Source organism: Vigna umbellata, chromosome 4 (assembly GCF_029865625.1).
Source record: "Vigna umbellata cultivar VRB3 chromosome 4, Vumbellata_1.0, whole genome shotgun sequence".
Classification (NCBI taxonomy): domain Eukaryota; kingdom Viridiplantae; phylum Streptophyta; class Magnoliopsida; order Fabales; family Fabaceae; genus Vigna; species Vigna umbellata.
The window spans coordinates 5,571,185-5,591,792 of NC_142168.1; the positions used below are offsets into that span (position 1 = coordinate 5,571,185).

A 20,608-nucleotide genomic window follows, 5' to 3' on the forward strand; every position below is an offset into this window, starting at 1 on the left:
ATGCTGCCGGGTTTTCCTCTTTCTTTCCTTTGCAGGTTGATGAAGATGGAGAAGAAGTGACTCAATGGAGATGAACAACGCGAAGTGATGGTTGGCAATCCCTAATTCCTCACTACCTTTTTCCCCATTCCTAATTCGAACAAATTCAATCCCTAATTCGAACAAATTGAATCCCTAATTCGAACAAATTTAATTCCCAATTTCTGAAATTCATTTTTAATGTTCAATTCATTTTTGCCAATTTCTTTCTTTTAAAAAAACAAAACAAAAAAGACACGTCATATTCACCTACGCCAAATAACAAATAATGAAGTCCAAATCATTTAAAAACGAAGATGACCTTGTCACATCAACCTTAAAGGTCCAATATAGAGGCCTTTATTATTGATCGGATATAATATAGATGAAACATAAATCCTATGTACTTCAAGAATTCGTATCATTTCTAATCCAACATTTTAAAACAATTAATTTATAATTTTTTTTATATAATATTCATCTTTCTTATCTTTTTTCAATATATACTCTTTATTAAGAAATTATAAGGGTTGAAATTTAGATTTCAATGACTTGAGGATGGAATCAATGAGTTGCAAGTGCCGTCTACAATACCCAAATCCAGAAGGAAATTAGAAGGAAATTGGTCAACATGTTCTTGTAATTTGTAAAGACATACATTGACATTGTTCGTAATTAATTATTTTTCTTATACTAATTTCTTTGAACAATTTTTACTTGTAATATTGTTATAGCATTCCCTCTGTTTGTTAATTATGATAGTGAAGACGGCAATTGATTCCAATCATGCAGTTGAATTCCAATCATGCAGTTGAAAAACCATAACATGATACATTGTAATTAATTGTTGTGTGTATTTCTTAATTCTTATTTTGAACATAGAAAAAGGCCAAAGTTGGAGAATCACTGCTTATTAATAAGGTTCATCATTGTGATGAATTGAAGGGACATACCCGTAGTAGATAGTTATCACCTTCTAATTTCTGTACAATGGGGGAGGAAGCAAAAAGGTTTAGCTTTTGTTTAACTAAGTTTTTGTTTCTAACTGTATTAGACTGACATCTGAGACTTATTTTTAGCTTAAATATAATATTTCTGCTTTTTAACATTTACAATAACTTCTTTATAATTTCACATTTTCGATTTATGATGAACAAGCAGTAACGGATTTTAACTAATATTTTTAGTAGGGAGAAAAATAATATTTTCAAAATTAAGCCTAATTTTAAGATTTAATTTTCATGGAAAATTATATCTTCCTCCACATATGGTAAAGTAGAGTGGGCGGGTTTCTCTTCCTCCCATACATGTGTTGCATCATCCTCACATTGCATGTAAACAAAAGATACGGCAGAGTTGTACCCTTCGTAATTACCAATAACTTATCTTTGTATCTTCTCTCGAAGAATGAAGCTTTGGAAGTTGAACTTGGCGACTTGGTTGGTGGTTTGAGGCTACCCTGTCCCTACTAAAATCAGCTCTTGTGTACAATATTTTTAAAAAACTAAGTAACTAGTGTAGGAGAGAAAAAGAAAGAATATTAGAAGCAATCTGAGAAATTATGAGAAGTTATCGTTATAATTTACTTTTTTTTCTAATAATTGAATAGACTTTCTAAGTTCTAATCACAAAGTAATTACTTTCTGGACTATCTTTTAGGTATGCTGTTGTGACAGGAGCAAACAAAGGGATTGGTTTTGGGGTGAGAGAAGTTGGCTTCAATTGGTGTTATGGTGGTGTTAGTGGAAGAGGTTCTGGTTTCAACTTCCCCCACTAACATTTGGGAGTTATAAGGTTGGTTTGGTGGGTTTGGAAGGAGATGTGAGAAGAGTTGTCAGTTCAACTCTCCCACTAATGAATCCTGACAACTATCATTGTCGATCCCAAAAAAAATGATGGTGCTAACCATTAGAGATGAGGGAGGGGCTTGAAAGTGTTGGAAGTTATGAGAAATAGAGAAGATTGGGAGAGAATATCCCTTGTGTGTGTTGCATACACATAGGGTAATTTATTTATATTGTAAGATATGGGCCAATGCCCTTAATACATAATAGACTAAGCCCAAATAACAGAAACACACATCTTAACATCTAACACTCCCCCTCAAGCTGGAGCATATAAATCATATGTTCCAAGCTTGTTACAAAGATAATCAATTCTAGGTCCTCGTAAGGACTTAGTGAATATGTCTGCCAACTGGTTGCTTGAGTTAACAAACTCAGTCTTGATATCTCCGGATATGATTTTTTCTCGAATGAAATGACAATCAACTTCAATGTGTTTGGTTCTCTCATGGAAGACAGGGTTAGAGCTAATATGGAGAGCAGCTTGATTATCACATATAAGTATCATGTGAGTGACATCTCCAAATTTCAATTCACTAAGCATTTGTTTAAGCCACACAAGCTCGCAAGTAGCTGATGCCATAGCTCTATATTCTGCTTCTGCACTAGACCTTGCCACAACACTTTGCTTCTTACTTTTCCAAGATATCAGGTTGCTACCAATAGAGACACAATATCCAGAAGTAGACCTCCTATCAGAAGGGGAACCAGCCCAATCAGCATCTGAATAACAAACAATTTTTGTATCGTTGTTAGGGCCATATAGCAAACCTTTTCCAGGTGATCTTTTAATATACTTCAGTATGCGAACAACTGCCTCCCAATGGTCTTCACATGGGGAGTTTAGAAATTGACTCACCACACTAACTGCGAAAGAAATGTCAGGACGCGTAACAGTAAGATAGTTTAATTTACCAACTAGTCTTCTGTACCGTTCAGGATCTGAGAAAGGCTCCCCCTGATTTGGTAGGAGTTTGATGTTAGGGTCCATAGGTGTCTCAACAGATTTACAATTCATTAACCCTGTTTCCTCCAAGATGTCTAACGCATACTTCCTCTGAGATATGACAATACCATCATTGGATTGTGCTACTTCAATACCCAAAAAGTACCGGAGTTTGCCAAGATCTTTGGTTTGAAAATGATGACAAAGGTGTTGTTTCATCTGAGAGATGCCAAGATAGTCGCTTCCTGTGAGAACAATATCATCGACATACACTATTAAGTAGATACATCCAGCACTCGAGTGGCGATAGAACACCGAATGATCTGCTTCACTGCGAGACATACCAAATTGTTGAACAACACAACTGAATTTACCAAACCAGGCCCGAGGAGACTGTTTTAGGCCATATAAGGATTTGCGAAGACGACATACCAATCCAGATGACTCCCCCTGAGCAACAAAGCCAGGCGGTTGCTCCATATAAATTTCTTCATGCAAATCACCATTGAGGAAAGCATTTTTGACATCAAGTTGGTAAAGAGGCCATTGGCGAAGAGCGGCCATGGCAATGAAGAGGCGAACAGAGGTCATTTTTGTAGGGTTGAGTTAGGCTTAAAGTCCACTCCTTAACAAAAAACAGTTGAAACACTGAAAGAGTTTGGTCTCTCATACCTTTTGGTTTTTCATAAGCTTGATGTGGATGACCCTGCCAGTGTTGCTACCATAGCTCATTTCATCAAAAGCCAAATTTGGGAAACTTGATATCTTGGTATGAACCATAATTGCTTATTTTTCTTTCTAAATTAGTTTTGATTCTTATTGGTGTAACACATAGAGATATTGAGTTATACAATTTGAAATGTTGTAAATCCATAAAATGATATAATGATATCTGTCAGTGTTGAAAATTTTATATCGACTAAAGATAAAGAAAATGTACACTATACAAGTGAGTGCAAATCTCATCTTACAAACTGGTTTTGTGGGTTTAAGTTGTTAAAGTCCATCTCTTAACATATATTAGAGTCATGAGTTAGAGCCTATCTTATCAAAGTTTGTTATTTGTTGAATCTATTGTTCCATTTGCTATCAGATCATCCATTAATATTAATCTCATGCTCGAGATGTATATGTCTTGCTGTGAACAGTGTGTTGGAAGTCCCACATGATAAGGTTAATTTACACTATATAAATAGATGCAAATCTCAGCTTACAAGCTAATTTTATGGGATTGAGTTAAGTTTAAAGTCTATTTCTTAATAGTCAACCCTAAATTTAAAGTTCATTTTAGAGTTAGAATAATGTATCACTAAGGGTACTGATGCAGGTGAATAATGTAGTTGTTACTGGGGTAAATTATTAGATGGTGACGCTTTACTTAGAATGGTTTGTTTGCTTCTTATTCTTTTTCTTATTTAATACAATTTCTTTTTATTAATCTATCTACTCATATTCTGCATCAAACTATTAAATGTTGTACTCTAAAGTCAAGTATAATATATTTCTGAATTAGCTAGCTAGATTAAAATCACTCTCCTCATTACTCAATATCAACAACTTATGTGTTCATTTCCTTGTTATAGAGCCATATACACTGTAGGTATATTCCATATATTAGGTCTCCGGGTACTGTAATGGAGAAGAAACTAATTATAAATGTCAGATTTGTTGTAGAGAAATGATGAAAATGTTGATTGGAGTGAAGTAGGGTATGGAACTTATGAGTTAGTTGAACAATGTGTGGAAACAAACTTCTATGGTGTGGAAAGGATAACTGAAGCTCTTATTCCCCTTCTACAGTTGTCTACTTCACCAAGAATTATCAATATTTCCTCAAGACCAGGTCTCTTGAAGGTACATTGCAGCTCTTCTACAGAAAACAAATTTATTGAAGTAATCTTATATTTAATTTTTTTTTGTTCTTTAAGTAAATAGAATACAAAATGTAAAGTGACATATGATAGAGCATGTTAAGATAGTTCATTATTTTTGTTCTATGACTGTTTCAGAACATATCTAGTGAGTGGAATAGAACAGTGTTCAGTGACATTGAAAACCTTACAAGAGAAAAAATAGATATGGTACTCAAAGAGTTTAAGAAAGATTTCAAAGAGGGATCATTGGAAATCAAGGGTTGGCCAGCTTTTGCTCCTGCATATACAATGTCAAAAGCAGCTTTGAATGCTTACACAAGAATTATGGCCAAGAAAATTCCATATTTTCATATAAACTCTTTGAGCCCTGGCTTTGTCAAGACTTATATGAACAACAACACTGGAATATTAAGCATTGATGAAGGTTCTGAAACTCCTGTAATGTTGGCACTGTTGCCAAATAATCTTCCTTCTGTTTGCTTCTTTTATCAGGGTGAAGCAATACCCTTTTGATCATTGAATATCCATTTATTTAGCAAAAGATTCTGAATAAGTAAGTAGATAATCATGAAAACATTGACTTAGTTCTATGCAGAGTCTACATTAAGGCTATTTTCTGCACCAAATTTATATTGGTTCTGTTTCTGCAAGCAGTTTGCAGCATGTTTGAGGAATACATTTTTTACGCCTTCATGCTTTTATGTGTCTTACAGTTTTCTTCAATACACACCAGATAGTGGAATTAATCCGGAACAACTTCTTCATAGAATTTCATTATTAAGTTATTATTCCTAAGGAACCATTTAGCAGTTGATGAAGTGACTGCAATTACTGTGAGTTTGACCTTGCAAACATAGTTATGGGGAAAACAAGTTCTCCGCTTTTGATGAAGTTCAAGAGTCTAACAAATATGAATTTTTGGCACTTTGTAATCCAATAATTGTTATATACTTTATATAGATTGAGTGATTAATGATGAAAAATAAAACATCACGCATTTTATAGATCTGTGCATTTGTATGAAATCTAAGTAAATTAATGTCTAGTATTTATTCACAAGAAACTATTTGTTTCAAGTTGTTAGATGTTATGTTGTGTGTTTCTGTTAAGTTGTATACTCTTTCAGGAATTTTTCAGATAGTATGAGGACCGTCAGCACTCTAGTTCCACTACATCTGCTTCTGTTACACGCACAGGTACTCCTTTTGTCGGTCTGACTCACTCTCTCGGATCTTGGGTCCTTGACTCAGGTGCCACCGATCATATCACTGGTAACAAGTCCTTGTTTTCTTCCTTGTCATGTCCGGTTAATCTACCCTCGGTAACGATGGCTGATGGGTCTCGAGTCTCATCTCATGGTATTGGTACTGTTCATATTTTTCCGTCCATATCCATTGATAATGTACTTTATGTCCCTGGGTCTCCTTTTAACTTATTGTCCGTAAGTCGTCTAACTCGTTCCCTTAATTGTGTTATTTCATTTACCAAAGATTCTGTTTGGTTGCAGGACCGGAGTTCGAAACACATGATTGGCACAGGATGTGAGTCTCATGGCCTATATCATCTCAGCCCTTCTCCACATGCTGGCGTAATCATGGAGTCACCATCCCTTCTTCATGCTCAGTTAGGTCATCCCAGTCTTGCCAAACTGCAGCAACTTGTTCCGAGTCTGTCCAAATTATCAAGTTTGTCGTGTGAGTCTTGTCAGTTAGGTAAACATACTCGTAGTTCCTTTCCTCGTAGTGTTTCACAACGAGCGTCATCCCCCTTTTCATTGGTTCATTCTGATATTTGGGGACCTAGTCGTGTTAAGTCAACTTTAGGATTTCAGTATTTTGTTACCTTCATTGATGACTATTCCAGATGTACTTGGTTGTTTCTCATGAAGAATCGTTCTGAGTTGTTTTCTATTTTTCAAACTTTTTTCAATGAAATAAAAACTCAGTTTGGGGTTTCTATTCGCACTTTACGTAGTGATAATGGCCGTGAATACCTTTCTCAACAGTTTAAACATTTTATGGCTTCTCATGGCATTCTTCACCAAACCTCATGTGCTTATACCCCTCAACAAAATGGGGTGGCTGAGCGCAAGAATAGACACCTTATTGAAACAACTTGTACCCTTCTCATTCATGGTCAAGTACCCTCATGTTTTTGGGGTGATGCTGTTCTCACGGCATGTTATCTTATCAACCGCATGCCATCTTCCGTCCTAGCAAACAAAATCCCTCATTCTATATTATTTCCTCAAGACCCTCTACATCCATTACCTCTTAGAGTTTTTGGGTCTACATGTTTTGTTCATGATTTTAGTCCTGGTCTTGATAAGTTATCTCCTAGGTCTCACAAATGTGTCTTCTTAGGATTTCCATGGTCACAAAAGGGCTATAAGTGTTTTTCCCCTTCCCTCAATCATCATTTTATCTCTGCTGATGTCACTTTTGATGAATCTTCTTTTTACTTTACACATTTATCTTCTAGTTTTGTACCTCTCCCTGTTACTGTTGATATTCCTCTTATCTGTGATCCTCCTGGTGATGCTCCACCCATTTTGTCTCCTTCTTTAGACTCTCCTTCACCACAGGATCGTCCTTCACCACCACCCCTTCAGGTTTATAGTCGTCGCAATTGTCTCCCTCATGACTCACTTCCAGTGCTGCCTCCTATGTCTCCTCCGGCTCCAGCAAATGAGTCTGACTTGCCTATTGCCCTCCATAAAGGTATACGCTTTACCCGTAACCCTTCCCCCCATTATACTGTTCTTAGTTACCACAGATTATCTCCATCCTTTTACACTTGTCTCTCATCCATTTCTTCTGTGTCAATTCCTAAATTTGTGGGTGATGCCTTAAGTCATCCTGGCTGGCGTCAAGCTATGCTGGATGAATTAAGTGCTTTACAGAAAAGTGGAACTTGGGAGCTTGTCCAATTACCATCTGGAAAGTCTGTTGTTGGTTGCAGGTGGGTGTATGCTATCAAGGTTGGCCCTGATGGCACAATTGATCGTCTGAAAGCTCGACATTGAACGTCTGAAAGCTCGACTGGTTGCCAAAGGCTACACACAGTTTTTTGGTTTGGATTATGGTGATACTTTTTCTCCAGTGGCAAAAATGACCTCTGTTCGCCTATTCATTGCCATGGCCGCTCTTCGACAATGGCCTCTTTACCAACTTGATGTCAAAAATGCTTTCCTAAATGGTGATTTGCATGAAGAAATTTATATGGAGCAACCGCCTGGCTTTGTTGCTCAGGGGGAGTCATCTGGATTGGTATGTCGTCTTCGCAAATCCTTATATGGCCTAAAACAATCTCCTCGGGCCTGGTTTGGTAAATTCAACTGTGTTGTTCAACAATTTGGTATGTCTCGCAGTGAAGCGGATCATTCAGTGTTCTATCGCCACTCAAGTGCTGGATGTATTTACTTAATAGTGTATGTTGATGATATTGTTCTCACAGGAAGTGACTATCTCGGCATCTCTCAGATGAAACAATACCTTTGTCATCATTTTCAAACCAAAGATCTTGGCAAACTCCGGTACTTTTTGGGTATTGAAGTAGCACAATCCAATGATGGTATTGTCATATCTCAGAGGAAGTATGCGTTAGACATCTTGGAGGAAACATGGTTAATGAACTGTAAATCTGTTGAGACACCTATGGACCCTAACATCAAACTCTTACCAAATCAGGGGGAGCCTTTCTCAAATCCTGAACGGTACAGAAGATTAGTTGGTAAATTAAACTATCTTACTGTTACGCGTCCTGACATTTCCTTCGCAGTTAGTGTGGTGAGTCAATTTCTAAACTCCCCATGTGAAGACCATTGGGATGCAGTTGTTCGCATACTGAAGTATATTAAAAGATCACCTGGAAAAGGTTTGCTATATGGCCCTAACAACGATACAAAAATCGTTTGCTATTCAGATGCTGATTGGGCTGGTTCCCCTTCTGATAGGAGGTCTACTTCTGGATATTGTGTCTCTATTGGTGGCAACCTGATATCTTGGAAAAGTAAGAAGCAAAGTGTTGTGGCAAGGTCCAGCGCAGAAGCAGAATATAGAGCTATGGCATCTGCTACTTGCGAGCTTGTGTGGCTTAAACAATTACTTAATGAATTGAAATTTGGAGATGCCACTCACATGACACTTATATGTGATAATCAAGCTGCTCTTCATATTAGCTCTAACCCTGTCTTCCATGAGAGAACCAAGCACATTGAAGTTGATTGTCATTTTATTAGAGAAAAAATCATATCCGGAGATATCAAGACTGAGTTCGTTAACTCAAGCAACCAGTTGGCAGACATATTCACCAAGTCCTTACGAGGACCTAGAATTGACTATCTTTGTAACAAGCTTGGAACATATGATTTATATGCTCCAGCTTGAGGGGGAGTGTTAGATGTTAAGTTGTGTGTTTCTGTTAATTGGGCTTAGCCCATTCTGTATTTAGGGTTTAACCCTTATCTTACATTATAAATAAACTACCCTATGTGTATGCTAAACACAAGGGAGATTTCTCCTAATCTTCTTCACTATATTTAACACAAGTAAACATATTAAATTCTTAAAAAATAATAAATAAATGGTGACTTTTGTTCCCAATACTAAGGTCAAAAGTCCAGAAATATATCCTATGTAGAAGTTGTGGAAAACGTTCACATCAAAAAACAGAGCAGGTGAACTAACCTCTTAAAAACTGATGTTAAATTTCAAAAAGCTCACAAAGATTTCTTGCATCACCAATGGCAGCAGCAAAAAGGTACACGTTTCTTCAACTCTCATAATGGTGCCCATTTGGCACCGCATATTATATGGTGCCCAAATTTTAATCAATCATAGAATAACAAAGATATGTAAGTGCTTATTTTTCCATAATTTTGTTGGATTGATTTATGTTACAGGTGCGCAGTTGTCACAGGAGCAAACAAAGGAATAGGATTTGAGATTTGCAAGCAATTGCTTTCTAATGGTGTCACTGTGGTGCTAACGGCAAGGGATGAGAAAAGGGGTATTGAAGCTGTTGAAAAACTGAAAGAGTTTGGTGTTTCTGACCAAGTGGTGTTTCATCAGCTTGATGTGACCGACCCTAAAAGCATTGAATCCCTTGCGAATTTCATCAAAACCCAGTTTGGGAAACTTGATATCTTAGTATGATTAAGTTTTAGCATCTTATTATATGTTTCCACTTTCTTTTTTCTTGTTGATCCTGTGTGTTACAAAGAGAACTGATTAAGATAGTAACATTGTGAAGAAGGGTTTGAATTTGATGTTTATGCAATGAGTTGGTGAAGTTTGGAGGATGAAGTACAGTTTCAGCTATTGATGTGAAAATTAACAGTTTAAATTATAACATCTGCATAATTTGTGATACATGAACTGATATTTTGTTACAATTTTAATCCTTAATTTCTAAATCAAGGATATAACTGCATCCTCTACATAAGCCAAGCCGTGAAGGAGAAAAAGGTTATTAATGTTGTAGTTTTTGGTAAAGAAAATCAAATCCGTATTCTGGTCATTTTGTTTTGCCCCAAAAGTTGTTTTCAGTGTGCTTCTGTACAAAATTTAAAAGCAGGAAGCAGATTGACAATAATAAACTTTTATAATTGGGAAGTGAAGACAGAAAATGAAAATAAGAAATAATAAAAGAAAAAACATGTCTTTAACTTTCTGTCTTTTATGTCAAGAAAGAAACTCTCTGTCTTCATTTTAAATAGTAAAAACCGGATCAAAGAGGGATATCTTAGCTAAAGTAGCACAGCCCATCTCTTAAGACCTGGATTTAGGAGTGATAATGTGAAAGGTTCAGTCTTTTACTGGGTGACATTTTTCCCTACCCTATTTTGGTGCTTGCACCTTCACTATGAAAAGCGGGGCTAAATGGTGGTATAAAGCTCCCCTTATGACAGGGTCCTGGAAAGGATCACACCCTCTGTATATAGACTAACCCTGCATTTTTTTTGAATGCTTAAAATCAATTTCAAAAAATCAAACTAAAAAAATTGATCTTTTGATCATTTGTGGTGATTTGGATCCTCTCTTTAAGAAGTGAAAGACAATTTTGTTTTATTATATGATCAACCATGCTAGTTTCTTCTAGTAGAACAAAAACTGTGTATTTTCTTTTTCCCAATAATAAGGCCATTTATGTTGTTTAAGAACAGGGAGCATCAAGATCCTCATTTTTGGAAGTTCATTGTGCTTCATGACTTCATCAATATTCATATTCATGATTGAAACTTATAGTTAACAAGCACTTGTTCTGTACCAATTCTTAGATGGGCTGATGTTACTGTTTTTCTGCTGTGTATGCTGTTGTATAGTTCATTTTTCTTCCCATTATCATATACACACTTATTTGTAAATTGGAATGGATGTTGATTAATGTTTGAATTCTGATTAGGTGAATAATGCTGGAATAAGAGGAACTACTGTTGACCATGATGCTATAGCTGCTGCACGGGTATGTATTCCTAGTCATGTATAATATTTCCTTAGTCTTTTAACCTGAAAGCTGAAAGTTCACAAGGAAATATTAATTTATAGTAATTTGATTGAAGGCTTAGGTTAGGACATAATTAATCTGTTGATCTAGTTTGTGAATGGTTTTCTGAAATGTATTGTCTGCAGCTTTTTAGTTTGCATAGACGATAGGACTAATATCCTACAGTACTGGGTTATAAAACGAGACAATTTTTAGCATAATCTAACATTTGTTAGCATAAGATCAATAATGGTTGAGCTTTTAATCATGATGATGTGCATAATCGAACGTAAGTTTCCAAAATATAACATATACTCACTCTTAGAATTTGGAATTGGAATTAACCCTAAAGCTAGATAAAGAGTTTAGGGTTATTGTTAGGTTTCTAAGTAAGAGATCTAACTTTTCTCGCAACACCCACTCACGCCAAAGCAAATAAACAAGAGAAATAAAGGAAATGTGTATAACAACTCGAGAGCCTAATCCCCCCCAACAAGATCCAAGATGTTTGCAAAACGTAAGAAATGGCTAGCTATCTTCTAACAATAAATAGAACTCTATTTATATAAGATCTCCCATCCCGCCTTTCCTAACCGCTCTCTCATTTTTCCGTCTTTCTTAACTGCTCTCTCAATTCCTCTTACTTTTATCCTCTTACCTTAGATCCTATCAGTTATTCCCAGTTTATATACTTTATTTTAATCATACCACCACTCAGTTATTTTTCTTTGGTCAATGATATTCCCTTATGCATGTTTCTATGTCATGTCATGTCTGTTATAAACATTTCTTTCTCCAAGAAATAACTGAGGTAACATTTTTACTATATTCAAATTTCTGTGGGTAGAACTTAATCTTTGTTCTTGCAAAGGTTTATTCTTGAAAAAGACATATTAACTATAAATAGCCCTGCTTCTTTTTCTTATTTGAAGTTGTTTGCCCTTATTTGCGTTAAGGAAAGAGGTTAACTTTCTTCTCTTTGACTACAGGAAAAAGTTGACAGTGTTGATTGGAGAAAATTCTCTTATGAAAATTATGAATCTACAGAAGCAAGCATTAGAACAAATTACTATGGACCTAAATTAATGTGTGAAGCATTTATTCCCCTTCTAGAATTGTCAGACTCACCAAGAATTGTTAATGTTTCCTCCACCTTTGGGAACTTGGAGGTATACGTGACTAATATGCGTGAACTTGTTACTGTGTCTGGAATTACAATCTGACTAGCCAACTTTTGCTATTTACTGTTTCTTCAATCATTGTGATGTATTTGATACTGTTGTTCATGCAGAGCATACCAAATGAATGGGCTAGAGGAGTCCTAAGTGATGTTGAAAGCTTAACAGAAGAAAACGTGGATGAAGTTGTGAAAAAGTTTCTGAATGATTTTAAAGAGGGTTCATCAGAAACCAATGGGTGGCCACCTGCGTTTTCTGCATATATCGTCTCAAAAGCTGCTTTGACTGCCTACACAAGAGCTCTTGCCAAGAAGTACCCATCTTTGGGGATCAATGCTGTTTGCCCTGGCTATGTGAAAACAGATCTCAACCTCAATAGTGGCTATCTTGGTGTTGATGAAGGTGCTGAAAGTGTAGTAAGGTTGGCTCTGCTACCTAATGGAGGTCCTTCTGGTCTCTTCTTTTCTCGAAGTGAAGTTGCATCAGTTTATGGAAGACTTTAACGATCTTTACTGCAAGCCAATATATGGCTTACTTACCTATCTGTATGCTTATAAATTTGTAAAGATGGTATATTTGTACTTCTCTGCTTCAGAAATTGGTATGCCCTTACCATTTATGACCCTAACTAATTGATGAAGGAACCGAACATCCTCTAAAGCCAGATGGTAGCAACTTGCTTTCAAAGCCTTATTTCTTTTAACACCAATCAAGTGCCGCAATTTTAGCTCAAAATATTTTCGTTTCATCAGAGTGTGAGCAATATGAATACTCATTGTTGTTAACTCTTTGGACTCTTATGAGTTTATGATTCTTGTTGGAGAAACTAAGTTAATCTACTATTACTCTTTTCTGGGTATCCTAAAGTAAGTTCTTAAACTTACATACACTTGGATAAACTCCCAAATCAAGAAACAATTTAGACTGTGTTATGTATGTTATTGCAGCTAGTTTACAGTCTTTTTTTTATTTTTTATTCTTTACTAGCTGAAAATTTTGTTTGAACTTATTGACAGTATTTGGGAAACAGTTTTTTCACTAGCTTAGACTATTTTTTTAAAGGGCACTCAAAAAATTATTTTAAAACCCTAATTTTTAACCTTTTAATATTTATTACATTTAATCACTTACACGACTGATTCAATTTCAGTTTAATACTTTTTAATATTTTTTTAAAATTCATCCAATTTTGATACATTTATTTACATTACACTATTTTTTAATCATTGCATGAATTAATATAATGAAATGCTTAAAAGTAGGATGTCCTTACTTTATTCTAAATTTAACTATAAATATTTTAAGACATAGTTTAAAATGAACAGTAGAATATCCCATATGAAAAATATACTAATTGAAAATAATATATATGTAATGAAAATGATTGATATGTAAACAAATAATTATAAAAGTTTAAAACTAGTTAAAATTATAAATACTTAAAAATAGTTCATATAAATTAAATAAAAATGTATGTACATTCTAAGTGATTTTATGATAAAATATGTTAATTACATTATGAATTTACTATTAATTTATATATCTGACAATAATCCTATGCAAATTTAATATAAAGTAAAACTAATTAGTTTTTAAAGTATATATGACATTTTTCATTACGTTAATGAATTTAAAAGTTAAAATTTCTTTAAATATAATACTAATCACCATATAACAGAGTCATGGTTGAACTACACAATGTAGTATCACTTTTCTTAAAAAAAATGACCATGTATCAACATCAATGTCTTAAACTATAATCCTTAAATAGTGAAAAAAATATATAAATATAATTTTAACCATTGAAAGGCTTTTATAACCTAAAATATTATAAAAGTATAATTTTAAAATATTTTGAAATAACTTAAAAGGTTTTTATGTGAAATAAAAAGGTGTTTCGATTCAACGCATTTGTCGCACTTGGAAGGTGAATTTGTATGTAAATTTTTTAAGTTTGAAAACTTATTTTGAGGAAAATGGGAAGAAGTTTCCTTTCAACGTAAAGCCAAACTATACTTTGGCCTAAAGTATGCAAAATTTGGCTTATGAGAAATCATCCATATCACACAAAAACACCTTAAATATTTGTCAAATTCTTTTGCTTAAAACATTTTAATAAGCATTAATTGTATAATTTAAAATTATTTAACATTTGATTGTTTCTTGCAAGTATGAACATTTTTACTTTTGTTTATGAAAAATAAGGATTTCTTCTTTGTATCAAAAGTAAATGTCTCTCATGGACTTCGACAACTTTGCGTGCTCAAATCGCAACACCACCATTTCATTGAATGAAATAATAAATACCATTTATGGTTATATAAGCCGCATATAGAATAATTAAGTCAAACTTTAAATGTAATTTCTTAATTTTTATTTTTCATACTAAGTTTGATTTTTATTTTATATTCTTTGTGAATCTCAATTCAAAAACTTATAATGAAATCTGCTAAAATAGAAGGCTTAATCCCATAGGAGAAAAACAAACAAAAACCCAAATCCTTAAAATCCATCACTTGACTACCTATATATGATTTATTTTGTATAACAAAAACCCTCATTATTTATTTTGTATAACAAAATTCCTTAAAGGGAGAAAAGGAGGTGTTCACTTGAAAATCATTAAAATTTGTAAAAGATTTAATGAATATAATAAAATAAAATAAATATTTTAATAAATTAAAATATAAAATTATCTTTTTATCATTACCGTTGTTATTATTATTATTACTAAAACCTTCAAAACAATACAACATAATTGAAAAATAGGATCTCTAAAGTTGGAGAATTGATCCACCAACATACAAAAAGCTTAAAATATAGAATCGGTTCCATTAACACACCTTATACATTGAAATTGGTTCCAACATTATCTCATTCTGCCTCAAACAACAATAATTTCATGCAAAAAAAAGTAATATTGTAAAATTTCACGCCTTACCTCCAAATCTCCTTCCCTCTACAAAAGATTGAATCTTAAATCCTCAGCCAAACCCACCCTCTAATTGTTACAACCAAAAACACAACTATAACTAGCATATTTATAGTCCACAACATAAAAGAACTTGCAAAATTGTTATATGGATAAAAATATCAACAAATTGCACATAACTTTTTTTCCTTTCTCTAAAAACTGAAAAATAACCCTAATTTTGCAAAAGAACAAGGATTGATTAACACACAATTCATGACAGAAAAGTAAGCAGCGTCGACTTGATAGATGAATTCTTTTATATGTACGTCACTCATGAATGAGTTGTTGAAGCTTCGCTTCGGAAAGTTTTAATGTTACGAGGCACATGTGTCTCCAACTTGTTGGTCCCACACAGTTTCTTCCTCTGTCCATTTCCTCTGCAGATCTCAACCAATTCTTATAAACCCCTTTGGAGATCTGCTTCAAACTCTGTCCCCTTCTTCAACTTCCTCACTCCCCTCACAGGCAAGTTCTCACCTTTCAATGCAAATCCTGCATTTGCATCAGCTTCAATTACAAAAATATCACCTTTTTATCTATTCTGTTTATTTTTTTCTGATAAATAAGTATTGCTAAACAGCTTGGATGGTGTATTTGCTGAAGGGTGTCATCTAATTTTGGATTATGTTTACTGAACCCACTCAATTTTAATTTTTTTTTTATGAAGTATGGACTTGTTCTGTAATTTTGTGTCTTCTGCTAATGGAAGAAAAAGAGCTTATTTACCACCTCTCCATATAGGTTCTTCGCCATCGCATTCTTGTTATGCTTTCACTGTGCCTCGCCGTTGTGCTTGGGGTCGCATCCCATTCTTTTGTTTTTTTCAAGTAGGGTTTCCTTCGGGTGTGGAGTGACAGCCTGTTAATTCGGTTTTAATTTTATTTTGGTAATGTGGAGTGTATTATAACTTGGCTCCATTGCTTTTTTTTTCCTTGGTTATGTTCAGATTTTTAAGACGTGTGAAAGTGGTTCAAATTCTAGTCAAATTAATCTTGGTACATCCTCACTTTCCCTTAGAAGTAAAAATGATGTTGAAAATAGGACAGATGTTGGGGAGAAAAATGAAATGCATGTTTTAGGTAGCGGAACAAAAGATGATGAAGTCCTGTAAGTGATTTCATTAGAAGATTGGATGAAAGAGATCTATAAACTCGATAACATTTCTGTTCTTTAGTTATTTAATAATTTTCTTATCTCTTTAAGTATTAATATTTTGTTGGGGTATTGTATGAACATTTTTATTTTAATATTGTAGAATTGGTATCATGAATATATATTGTTTTATTAAATTTTCATATGAAGTAGACTTTCTTACGAGTCTACAGACTCTCCATGAGTCTATGTAACTCTCGACCTTGGATTTGAAGTTGTATTTGTTTTGAAGTTTGATAAAATAATGGTTTAAAATTTTTCAGGTTTTTGTGGATAAGAGAGAGCTATCATGGCTGCCCGGAAACCTGGTGTTATTGCTTTGTTTGATGTTGATGGGACTCTTACAGCTCCCAGGAAGGTATCTGTTTTTTCTAGAGCTAATGACACTACATGACCATGGATGTGGTTATTTTGTTACAGTTTGAAAACAATCTCTGGCTGTTACGTTAGCCTTACCGTCAAGTTTTTGGGTTACTAACATGGCCACAATTGTGACTGCAACAGCCACAACTATTTTCAATTTTCTGCAATATCAAGTATCGTGCAACTACAAGTTAAAACCTTAATTACATAATCATAGTTGAAAAATATGTGCATACTACAATTCGATATAGTTCTAAGACAGATCTGTTACCTGTATGCCACCTGAGGTTATTCATAATTTCATTGATTATCAAATGCTGTTGTTCCCCTTGGCTAAACAAAACTAGAAAATCTGAATTTCTTCTTTCTGATTGTTTAGTTTTCCATCACCTCTAGTAATTTTTTCTCATTTGAATGCAAGGTGGCCACTCCAGGGATGTTAACATTCATGCAAGAACTACGAAAGGTGTGTGATTTTAGATTTTTTTTAATATAAAGTGTATTTACTTGGTCTTTTAGTTCAACATCTACATGGCCACGCATAAAATCTGTACTGATATTCTGTCCCTTTTGTTGTTGAATTTTATGTTGTCTGGGTGCAGGTTGTAACAGTTGGAGTTGTTGGAGGTTCTGACCTTGTAAAGATATCAGAACAACTTGGAAACACAGGTTAGCAATAGATTCATGTCAAGACACTAAAATGCTATAGCAAGTAGGAAGCTGCATTGAGGAAATTTATTTTAGCGTTTCTTTCATTCCTTCATATGTATTATTTTCATATTCTCGCTGCACGTAGGTGAATTTATAATCACTGTTACAAATTTTTCCTTTCCATTGTATTTGTTCTTCATTTCTCCTTGTTCTGAAAAAGCATACATTATCTGCTCTATAGATTAGCTATTAAAGTGAAAGAATGAAATAAAGAAACAAACAGGAGGGTTTATCTTTGTGAATATCTGTCTGTTGCAGTTACCAATGACTATGATTATGTATTTTCTGAGAATGGTCTTGTGGCTCACAAGGAAGGAAAACTCGTTGGAACTCAGGTACAACACATAAACCTGAATTACTGAAAGGAACGAATTGTGATGTGATGACCATGGATGTATCGTAATAGATTTATTCTGATCCTTTGAGATATTTAAGAGAACATAACTAGTTCACTGTGTTCTGACTTATAAGTAAAGCAGGCATGATACAAATTTTATAAGGCCACTTTTTGGTAAAGCATGTTAAGTAAATTATGCCCATTAAAATCTATTGAAAGTTGAGCTGGTAAAGTTTTTTATTTGTGCAAGCTATCGCCCACCACACATACACACACAAACACACTCGATCACTCATTTTTACCCATGTATTTTTTTTCTCTCTAATACACCTTGACAAGTTGTGAATTGCCCTCTTTTCAGAGTTTGAAATCATTCCTTGGGGAAGAAAAGCTGAAGGTATGGCTTTATTTGATGTTGACTACATCCTAAAATTGTTTTGGGCTGTGTTACTCTTCCATATTCTTATTCCTAGGCATATTATGCATATCATAACCCAAAATTGACTGGGAAAATGAAGTTTATCTGTAAGGTCAATTTAAGCAAGCTCAGAAGCCATGAATATAGAAGATTATGCTTGTGTTAACTGCTTGTAAATTGAATAAAGTTGTGACTTGTGAGCATATAGTAAATGCATTTTATATTAATAAATTTCTTTTAATAATGACAGAGTGGGTGATATTTTGCAGGAGTTCATTAACTTTACTCTCCATTATATTGCTGATTTGGATATCCCTATTAAGAGGTTAGTGAGATTCAGAAGCTAATATATATTTTAAGGATTAGTTATATGAACCTGTTAGTTTCTAATTGATATAACTATATTTTTAGGGGAACATTTATAGAATTCCGTAGTGGGATGCTGAATGTGTCACCTATTGGCCGAAACTGTAGCCAGGAAGAAAGAGATGAATTTGAGAGATATGACAAGGTTATTTATTTTGGTTTTTGTCATATTCACTAGAATTAAATTGATATGTTAGGTGAATAATTTTATCCTAAAATTTTGCAATTTAAGCTCTCAGGTTCAAAATATACGCCCAAAAATGGTTTCTGTACTTCGCGAGAAGTTTGCTCATTTTAACTTAACTTTTTCCATTGGAGGACAGATAAGTTTTGATGTAAGTAATGATCCTCCTGACATGATTTGGTGATTTTATTTCTGGCAAAATGATAGTTAAACAGTGCTTAATTTAAATATACTCCACAGGTTTTCCCTCAAGGTTGGGATAAAACATACTGCCTAAGATACCTCGACGATTTCAATGAGATTCACTTCTTTGGTGACAAAACTTACAAGGTTAGTCCATAAGTTTATCATACAGTCCTTGTTTGGAGTATCAAACCAACATCTTACATGTTCTATGCCTCCCTGCATACATGTGCTATCATTATGTATTCTATGCAGTCTTCATAAGCAATCACATTTGTCTGAGTCTCCAATGTCACTTATTGTTATGAAAGTCCTGCAAGTGAGTTGAGGCAAAAGTTATTGTAATAAGCAAGTTATTAGCAATATAATTCTGTTTTATAGATAATGGCACAGTAACATGAGTCCTTTTCTACATTTTGAATATTTCAAACTATTCAGCAAAATATAATGCTTAGTTTTTATATTTATTGATATACTTCTCTTATTATGACACCTTGTTCAGGGTGAACCTTCACTTGTTTCCAATGCTAGATTTCTGGTTTATAAAAGTATTGTTGGGGTAATTAGGTAGAAGGATTGATTAATGTCCTATAATTATTTTATTTTTGCTGTGCAGGGTGGAAATGATCATGAAATCTATGAATCTGAACGGACTATTGGACACACAGGTTAGTACTTAAACTTTGTTATCATTTGTTCAAGGAATTAATTGTTTCAGTGCCATGGGTTAACAGTTCAAATTCGATTTTCTTTTTTAATTAAGACCCAATTTGTTTCAGATTATATTACTTCAAAAACATTTTTCTTTAGGAAAGGCAGTGATGCCCCCCATTTCTTGAATTCTTTACAAAAGATTTAAAAAAGAATCAGAATCTTCAAAAGAAAATATTTTTAACTTACTGTTCAAGAAACTGGAAGTGTACGTTTTTTCTGAATGTCAAAAAATAATAATTATAGTAAACTTTTTCAAAATTTTGGTATATTTTTTTCTTAAATGAACCAACTAAAGTTAACAACCAAGCCAAAGTAGGGTAAAATAACGAAGAATCATTGTCATTTGCACTGATTATGTGATCCTTATCACTTTGTATTTTTCTTTTCAGTTACAAGCCCAGATGATACTGTGAAGCAGTGTAAATCTCTGTTCCTAGAAAATTAAAGATATTTGCAGAAACGTACTTTTATTGAGAATTACAGAGGAAGTGTAACCGTACATGTTCTACATGGGACCATATAGGCTGTAATCAAAGCTCTGTAGTTTGATTGTCTGTTCACATTTTGGTTTAATAATAAGTTTATCATTCCGTAAAATTTGATATTGAGTCTACTCAAAGATCATGCTACCAAGTAGCATTCTTCTCATGAAAGGGTATTTATGTTAGAGAAAAAAGTTAAAACAATCAATCCAAAGTTAAAATAAAACCGGTCAACAGGTCTAAATTAAGTAGGATGCTTAAATTGTTATAAACTCTCAAACTTTGGTCGAAACAACATTGAAGCAAAGTCATCCATCAAATAATTGCATTAATAGTATCAATGCCTCACATTTTAAGAATATTTTGTTCTTTATCTGG

General features: G+C 33.9%; 2 protein-coding genes and 1 pseudogene across 2 annotated transcripts; all 3 read left to right on the forward strand.

Annotated features, from left to right (window-relative positions):
* The first annotated feature begins 4,129 nt into the window (after window positions 1–4,129).
* LOC148199117 ((+)-neomenthol dehydrogenase pseudogene) lies at window positions 4,130–5,195 on the forward strand (annotated as a pseudogene).
* Window positions 5,196–9,289: 4,094 nt separating this feature from the next.
* On the forward strand, window positions 9,290–12,974 carry LOC148199118 ((+)-neomenthol dehydrogenase-like). The gene is made up of 5 exons (XM_088112186.1): window positions 9,290–9,443; window positions 9,586–9,832; window positions 11,088–11,147; window positions 12,158–12,337; window positions 12,460–12,974. The coding sequence occupies exons 1-5, from the start codon at window positions 9,427–9,429 to the stop codon at window positions 12,847–12,849; spliced, it is 894 nt and encodes a 297-aa protein (XP_087968312.1). The 5' UTR covers window positions 9,290–9,426; the 3' UTR covers window positions 12,850–12,974.
* A 2,540-nt stretch (window positions 12,975–15,514) lies between these two features.
* Window positions 15,515–20,345, forward strand: PMM (phosphomannomutase). Its single transcript, XM_047321398.2, has 12 exons — window positions 15,515–15,785; window positions 16,736–16,830; window positions 17,257–17,301; window positions 17,438–17,504; window positions 17,805–17,881; window positions 18,245–18,280; window positions 18,571–18,626; window positions 18,713–18,812; window positions 18,907–19,002; window positions 19,092–19,181; window positions 19,651–19,702; window positions 20,138–20,345. The coding sequence occupies exons 2-12, from the start codon at window positions 16,762–16,764 to the stop codon at window positions 20,191–20,193; spliced, it is 744 nt and encodes a 247-aa protein (XP_047177354.1). The 5' UTR covers window positions 15,515–15,785; window positions 16,736–16,761; the 3' UTR covers window positions 20,194–20,345.
* The last annotated feature ends 263 nt before the right edge of the window (window positions 20,346–20,608 follow it).